Source organism: Elephantulus edwardii, unplaced genomic scaffold (assembly GCF_000299155.1).
Source record: "Elephantulus edwardii isolate Elephantulus edwardi_28Jun2011 unplaced genomic scaffold, EleEdw1.0 scaffold00017, whole genome shotgun sequence".
Lineage (NCBI taxonomy): Eukaryota > Metazoa > Chordata > Mammalia > Macroscelidea > Macroscelididae > Elephantulus > Elephantulus edwardii.
The window spans coordinates 958,693-967,558 of record NW_006399767.1 but is presented as its reverse complement, the minus strand read 5'-3'; the positions used below and the strand labels follow the sequence as shown (position 1 = coordinate 967,558).

General features: G+C 38.8%; 1 protein-coding gene across 1 annotated transcript in view; it reads right to left on the bottom strand.

The window, feature by feature from the left end:
• PKHD1 (polycystic kidney and hepatic disease 1 (autosomal recessive)) overlaps positions 1-8,866 on the bottom strand; it is an 866,042-nt gene that overhangs the window by 286,038 nt on the left and 571,138 nt on the right. Inside the window, exon 50 of the mRNA XM_006882114.1 lies at positions 5,938-6,075. Coding sequence (XP_006882176.1) covers positions 5,938-6,075 — 138 coding nt within the window. The remainder of the gene's footprint in view (positions 1-5,937; positions 6,076-8,866) is intronic.

Below are 8,866 nucleotides of genomic sequence, written 5' to 3'. Positions count from 1 at the left end.
ATCTTTCTCGAAGTGTTGCACTCATTGGTTGTTTTTTTGAACTGTTTGTTTGGGGAGATGGAGGAATCACACAGGCCTGCGGGGTGCTGGGAGAAATCACAGCTGAGTCCGTGGAACTTTCCATCTTGGAAATTAAATCCTGACTTCTCGCTCCCTCTGCCATTCTCTTGGGCAGAAAAACGCCCAAACACCTCAAAGTACCTTTTAAAGTATGCTTGTATGTTTAGTACAAAATATTTTAAGACTAAAAAACACCAATTTATTAACTGTGGATATCTTTATTATGTGGGAATATAAATGATCATTCAATTTCTTTTCCATATTTATTCTCTGGTGATTTACATTTTGGACAGTATATTGGAAAAAATAAAAGCTATTTTAAAACATAAATAATAACTATGAGCCATAGTTGAAATGATATGAATCATGTAGCCTAGAAAAGAAAATAGGAATTATGAGCTAAAAAAGAGAAGTAGATTGGATACTTGTTCATTAAGAAGCAAGCGATGATTAGCTATTGTGAAGTGTATTGTTTTTCTTAGCTCCAGTTCTGTATAAAGAAATCCAATTGATTTTTGTATGTTGATCTTGTATCCTGCCACTCTGCTGAATTGGTCAACTATGTCCAGTAGTTTTCTTGCTGAGTCTTTAGGGTTTTCTAAGTATACTATCATATCAGCTGCACAGAGAATAATTTTACCTCATCTTTGCCAATTTGGATACCTCTTAATTCCTTCTCTTGCCTTATTGCTATTGCTAAGACTTCCAATGGAGAGGTGATAGTGGGCATCCTTGCCTAGTTTCTGTTCTCAACAGGAATACCATCAATCTCTCTCCACTGAGAACAATATTGCTCTCAGGTTTGCATATATACTTTTTACTATGTTGAAGAAATTCCCCTCAAATCCTATTTTGCTGGTGTTTTAATCAGGAAAGGGTGTTGGATTTTGTCAAAGGCTTTTTATGCATCAACTGATAAAATCACGTGGTTCTTGTTCTTTGCTTGGGAGTAAACCTAACCAGAACATAAAAGATCTATTCAAAGAAAATTGCAAAACATTACTGCAAGGAACAAAAAGAGACCTGGAGAAGTGGAAGAATATCTTTTGCTCATAGAGAAGAAGACTTAATATTTTGAAAATGACAATACTACCAAAGGCAATTTACACATTCAACGCAATCCCAATACAAATACCAATTCCATTCTTCAAGGAGATGGAAAAGACAATCTCCAATTTCATTTGGAATGGAAAGAGACCCCAAATAAGCAAAGCACTCCTTAAAAAGAGAAACAAAGTAAGAGGCATTTCACTCTCTGAGCAGGGTAACACTGCATGGTTCAAAATAGGGAAGGGTGTACGCCAGGGATGCATCCTGTTTCCATACCTTTTCAACATGTATGCAGAGCAGATTATCCGAGAGGCTGGGCTCTATGAGAATTGTGGCATCAGGATTGGTGGAAGATCTATTAACAATCTGCGTTATGCAGATGACACAACCCTGCTTGCTGAAACTGAGGAGGACCTCATGCACTTGCTGCGAAAGGTCAAGGACTGCAGCCTTCAGTATGGACTGAGGCTCAATGTCAAGAAGACAAAGATTCTCGCCACTGGACCAATTGGCAGTGTCGGGATGGATGATGAAGAGATTGAGAGTGTTCACAGCTTCACTTTGCTCGGCTCCACAGTTAACACTCTTGGTACCAGCAGTCAGGAAATCAAAAAGCGTATCGCGATGGGAAAGTCTGCCATTAGGGACCTCTCAAACGTACTCAGGAGCAACAGTGTCTCTCTGGAGCCTAAGGTGCGCCTGATACAGGTCATGGTATTTGCAATCGCTTGTTATGTATCAGAGAGTTGGACAATGACTAGGGAGGACAGAAGGAGAGTGGATGCTTTTGAGCTGTGGTGCTGGAGAAGGGTACTGAATGTACCCTGGACTGCCAGGAAAACAAACAGATCCATCTTGGAGAGGATTAAACCAAGCTGCTCCTTGGAGGCAAGGATTCTGGGGCTTCGTCTGACATACTTTGGACATGTTGCCAGGAGGGACGGGTCCTTGGAGAGGGACATCATGCTTGGGAGGGTGGAGGGACAGCGCAGGAGGGGAAGACCCTCTATGAGATGGATTGATTCGGTGACTGGGGTAATCGGGATGAGTGTGTCGGAGGCGGTGCGGTTGGCGCAGGATAGGGCAGGGTTTAGAGCTGTTGTGCAGAGGGTCGCTATGAGTCGGAAACGACTCGATGGCACATAACAACAACAACACTGACACAGTGGTCAAGACAGCATGGTACTCGTACAATGACAGACACACAGATAAACGGAATAGAATAGAGAATCCAGAAATCAGTCTATCTACCTATGGTCAGTTGATTTTTTATAAAGAGATTAAATCAGTTAAGTGGGGAAATGACAGCCTTTTTAAAAAATGGTTCTGGCAAAATTGGAAAATTATCTGTAGAAAACTCAAGCAAGATCCACACCTCATTCCATACAAAAAAAATCGACTCAAAATGGATCATGGTCCTAGGACTAAAACCAAGGACTATACATTTCATTAAAAAAAAAAAAAAGCTTGTAAGAACTCTAGAAATTCTAATCAACAACATAAAGCTTAGTCTTCCAAACATTCTGAAAAATCTACAACCAGGGGAGGATAAAATAGATGAATGGGACCTTCTAAGATCCCTATGCACATCCCAAAACTTCTACAACAGAGTAAAAAGGGAAATCACAGACTGAGAAAAATATTTGGTAATGACATGTCAGATAAGGGACTTATATCTAAAATGTATAAAATACTCGAGCACCACAAGAAGATAAAAGTAAATAACCCAATTGAAAAATGGGCACAGGATATGAACAGACACGTCACCAAAGAAGACACTCAGATGGCAAATAAACACTTGAAGAAAGTTCAAAATTTAACAGAGCAGTAAGCATCAACTGCTCGCGAGGTTGTGGAGAAACTGGAACCCTTATTCACTGTCAGTGGGAGTGCAAAATGGTGCAACCACTATGGAAGGCAGTATGACGCTTTCTCAAAAATTTGCAAATAGAAATACCATTTGACCCAGCAATTCCACTACTGGGAATATACCCTAAAGAAACCACAACTGCCACCTAGGCAGACATATGCACATCCATGTTTATTGTGACTTTGTTCACAATAGCAAAGAATTAGAAACAACCTAAGTGCCCATCAACAAAGGAACGGATAGAGAAGCTCTGGTATATTCACACAATGGAATACTATGCTGTATTGAAAAACAAGGAACTCATGAAATATTATACAAAATGGGTGACCCTGGCGGACATTATGCTGAGTGAAATATCTCAGCACAAAAGGACAAATACTGCATAGTGCCTCTGTTGTAAAACAGAACTGACATCGGGTTGGGGAAAACTGAGAAAGATTGGATAAATTATGTATACTGCATTGAAAGAGATGAGAGAGAGAACTGTTTCAAAGGGATATATGATTAGGTATTATTGTCATGAGAGGAGTCCAGAATGAAGGCTGCATAGTGGAGTGGACTTGGGGGGAGGGATTTTATAACAATGAAAAAAAATTTCTTTCACTTTTCAAAGAGAAAAGTGAACTGGGGTGGGGAGGGATGGGGAGAGAGAAAAATGCAACAATGAATGAATGGAAATCTAACGTCTCTGTAAACATTCATTAAAATTAATTTAAAAAAAGGGAAAAAGAAGCAAGTGGTGAAACAAATCCATAGTAGAAGAAAGAATAGACATTGGGTTAACAAAACGAGAAGAATCCTCGGAGTATTTTAAAAATGGAACAGGTTGCCTTGAAATATTTCCTTTCTTTCTGCCACTGGAACATTCAAGAACAAGCAATACTTTTTCAAGAATCTTCTTACTGTAATAATAAGTCTTGGATAGGTAAGTGTGCTTAGAATTTTCTGCCATCAGTGATTCTAAAATTTGCATGTTATTAAACAATGTTGCTAACTATTTTTTCACTATCAAAGACTTGTTTCTTTGGGACAAGTTTTGAGAAAATTCCCGGAAATTCTCTTTTAGTCTTTTTGTTGAGGCATTATCAAATTCAAAGTTTGTTCCTTGGGAGACAGAATACATGTCCTGTTAGTATTACATTTTTTTTTATTGCCTAGAAGAATTCCAAGGATATGTTGTTGTTGTGCACCATCTAGTCAGAAATTACCTATAGTTGACTCTCCATCAGGTCTTCAGAGGCAGTATATTATACAGGAGGAGATAGCCCATTTTTCTACCATGGAGCTGCTGATAGATTTGAAGTGAGTACCTTTGAGTTAAGAAAACAATCCCTTATCAGTAAACCACATAAACCACTGTACAAGACCCAATGAATGTACTATCCTATATCTATCCACTATATCTGTCTTTGGGCTTCAACAAATGCCTCACTTCCCACTAGAGAAGTCTCATCTCTTAGCTATTGAATCTCTGGATTCTCCACCAACTGTCTAAGGAATTAATTAGAGAACATAATAGAAATAAGGGAGCTAATAGATTTGAGGTAGATGTGGATCAAGATATACAAGAGATCAGAGGGATCTGGTAGGTGAATTGATTGCCATCTTTCTCCCGTATTGTCCAAAAAAATTCTCTAAGGTTTCTTCCAAGGTACTTCACATAATCCACAAAAGGCCTTGTTTTCTGAGAAGTTATGACCACCATGTACTTGTTTTCTGCCTTTTACCTGCCCTCACATTTCTCTTTCTCTCACTCTTCTTTTTCTGTGATTATTTGTACCAATACTGTATACATCTATACATTGGTTGGAGCATCTGTTTTCCCAAAGTCCTGCATTATGGAAGTGATTAAATTTTGTTTTATCAGTAAGAGGGTAAAATTCAACACTAGTTCAATGATACCTCCTGAAAAAAGTGAGTTATAGGTAAATTCTGAATCAGAGAACTAGAGGACATTGATCAATAATAGCCCAGAATAGACAAAGAGGGTCCTGTCATGAAAAATAGCATGAAGCCCCAGGGCTCAAAACATGGTCTGCTGATAATGGTCTAATGAGATGGTGGGCATGACAAAAATCATCAATAAAAGTTAAACTACATTCAGAGCTAAAGTATGCTTAATAAATGCTTTATTATTATTATTAATTTTAATGAATATTTACAGAGACTTTGGATTTCCCTTTTTTCATTGTTGCATCTTCGCCCCTGCTCACTCCTCCCCCACCCCACTTTGCTTTCTCTTTGAAAAGCAAAAGAAAAATTTTTTTCATTGTTATACAATCCCTCCCCTCAAGTCCACTCCACTATGTATGCAGTCTTCATTCTGGACTCCTCTCAGGACAATAATGCCTAGTCATATATCCCTTTTAAACAATTCTCTCCCTCATCTCTATCAATGCAGCATACATAAATTATCCCATCTTTCTCGGTATCCCCACAACCCCGATATCAGTTATGTTTTACAACAGTGGCACTATGCAGTATTTGTCCTTTTGTGCTGAGATATTTCACTCAGCATAATGTCCGCCAGGGTCACCCATTTTGTATAATATTTCATGAGTTCCTTGTTTTTCAATACAGCATAGTATTCCATTGTGTGAATATACCAGAGCTTCTCTATCCATTCATTTGTTGATGGGCACTTGGGTTGTTTCCAACTCTTTGCTATTGGAACCAAAGCCGTGATAAACATGGGTGGCTCTTATGGTTTCTTTGGAGTATGTTCCCAGTAGTGGAATTGCTGGGTCAAATGGTATTTCTATTTGCAACTTTTTTGAGACAGCACCATTTAGCCTCCCATAGTGGTTGCACCATTTAAAAGAAACGCTTTAACTCAATCTTTGCCTTAGCCTTCCTCAAGCCCCAGTAAGCAACCCACCAGATATGACGACAGCTTCCCAGAGGCCCTTCCCACAAAGCTTCATTCCCGTTATCCTCAGTGCTTGTGCCTCACTCACCCACTTTCAGCTCTCCTCCTACAACGGCCATGCACGCCACACTCAGAACGTTGCTTCTGTCCACAGGGAATTCTAACGTCCCCATCACATAGAGGCCTTTGAGGACTGGAAGATCTGTATCCACAAGGACAGTTCTGTCTGCAAAAGAAAAGAAATTGCTCAGGACCACCAGAGTTTTCTGAAGTTTTTAGGAAATTCATGAGACATCTTAGTCTCTACCTGGGCCTCGGTAGGTACTGCAAATGGAAGAACACAAATGGAAGTCTTGCAAAGTTTCTATATTGCTGACGAGTCAATCCCAACTCACAACAAACCTGCAGGAGACAGTGCAGTATGCCACAGGATTTTGAAGGCTATAAATCTGCACAAGAGCATACTGTCCCATTTTTCTCATAGGAAATAGTCAATGAGTTCACCCTACTGACTTTTCAATTTACTATTGCTGTTGCTTGCCATCGAGTTGGAACAGACTCAAAGCTGATCCTCCAGCAGGTTTTCAGAGGCAATTAATCCCATGGGAGGAGATTGCCCTTCCTTCTCCCAAGAAGCATCTGGCAGATTTGAATCATGTGCCTTTGGGATTACAGTGTAGTTTCTAATAGTCTAACACAAAATCCATTGTGTCTTAAAGTTTAAGTCTGAAATAAAAAGACAACAGAAAAGAAAATCCATTGTTCATTAATTATGTTATTGTTTAACACAATAAGTGTTGTGGACAAAAGGTAGCACTTACATGTCAAATGACTGTTCAAAACCTACTTTGGAACAACAAAAACAACAACAAAAACCCAACCAAAAGCAGATCAGCTTTTGTACATTGCTCATGTCATTTTATATTTTCCTTAGTTTCAGAAATACAGTTTTAGTAAATCAAACCTTGGCCTCTAAAGTCAGACAGACTATTTGGATGAGAAAACTCATTCTGTCACTTACTAGCTATGTTGTTGTTGTTGTGTACCATTGAGTCAGAACCAACTCATAGCTGACCCTTCAATGGGTTTCAGAGGCAGTTAATCACACAGGATGAGATTGCCCATCCTTCCCTGCAGAGCAGATGGTGGGTTCAAACTTTGTGCCTTTGGAATTGCAGTGCAGCTTCTTACCACTAAGCCACCAGAGGTCCCTCCACTTACTAGCTATATTGGACAATAAATATCATTTTCTTTTTAAAAAAAAATAAAATTATTTCTTGCAATATTTTTTGACATTTTACACTGGTTTACCTATAAAGTTTGCCTACATTGCCCCTCATATTGGATCCCCCCACATTCCCAACCCACCCCAGACCCATCAAGCCATGCAACCCCATGATTACCCCCCCCATCCCCTCCCCTATGCTCCCACCCTCCTTATCTGTACCTCAGTTACCTCATCTTTTAAACAGGGATACCAATAAAATCAGCTACTTTATTTACAGTGTTTTATGTAAGGATTAACTAATTTAAGATATCAAAAGTGTTTAAACAATGCCAGTTCCAAATTTCTACCTTACACATATTAAAGGAAGGTTCTTGGTAAGTGCTCAATAAATATTAGTTATCCCAATTTCTAGTACTATATTGTTCAGTATTATAAGTGTTTCTATACTTACAAAGCATATAAAGTAACTTAAAACCAAGATTTTTCATTTTCTCTTTCATAAAAGCAGAACTAATGTCAAAAGAAATAATCATAGATTTTGACAAAAGTAACAATAGAGTTATATATGAATGATAAGTCTTCATTTAAAACACATTAAATATTTCATGTATGCCAAGTGTTATTTTCTGAAGCTTAGTAGTAACTCAGCATAAATTAAATATATCAAGTAAATGTTTCTGCTTAAAAATCAAGTACTGTAATCCATACTCACTAGCACATGTAGAGAAAAAGTTTTACAAGCAAAAATTTTTAAGGAATTCTTTTTTAAAGCATAATTACATTTTCATTTTCACATCCTAAGAAATAATTCTGATTTTAAGGAATGGATGAGAATTAACTGACCTAGTTATCATTTCTAATCTCCATTTTGTATATCCCTAGCTACACATAGATCATACTTTCTTGCAAAGGAGACTTGTTATATACCCTGGAGTCAGCTATAACTTACAACTCTTCCTTCTCAATGAACAACAGATTGGAACCTTTTACCTATCATGCGCTGACCTCATTATCCCAAAAATGGCTGAGCCCGTTGGTAAGGTTAATACGTCAATCTATCTTGGTGAAGATCTTTGCTCTTTTGTTGACCCTCTATCTTTTCTAGCATAATCTCCCTTTCTAAAGACTGGTCTCTCCTGACAAGATGCTCTAAGCATGTGAGATGAAGTTTCACCATCCTTCTTCTAAAGAGCACCCTGGTTGCACCAAGACAGATTTGTTTATTATGTTCAGTGTCCTTGAGATATTCAATAATCATCTCCATCACCATAATGCAAAGGCATCAATTCTTCATTAGTCATCCTTATTCATTGACCAACATTTAGATGCATAGGCAGCAATTGAAAAAGCCATAGCTTGACCCAGTGTATATTACTCTTTAAACTGAAGTTGTTGATCTTTAACACTTTGAAGAGGTCTCTGGCACATTTTCCCAACGCAATATATCTTTTAATGTCTTGACTGCTGCTACCCCAGGTGTTGTGAATTCAAAAAAAGTGAAATCACTGACAACTTCAATATTTTCTTATTCTATGCGGCCATTTTGTTCCTGGTTTGGCTGGCGCCTTCACAGGCTCGTGGGAAGCTCTCCTTGCTAGAAGGCAGGAGCGTGGTGGTGGGGAATGCAGGAATCATGGCAAGCTTTGGAGTGGACTGCTTTTCCGGGAATGTGTTTGACGTGCAGGTTTGCTCTGTGCCTGGAGTGAGGCTAGCCAGCCTGGGCCTAGGATTTGAACCAGGAGGCAGCCTTAAGCCGAAGGAAGCTGGGAAAGAAGCGGCCATGTTGTTC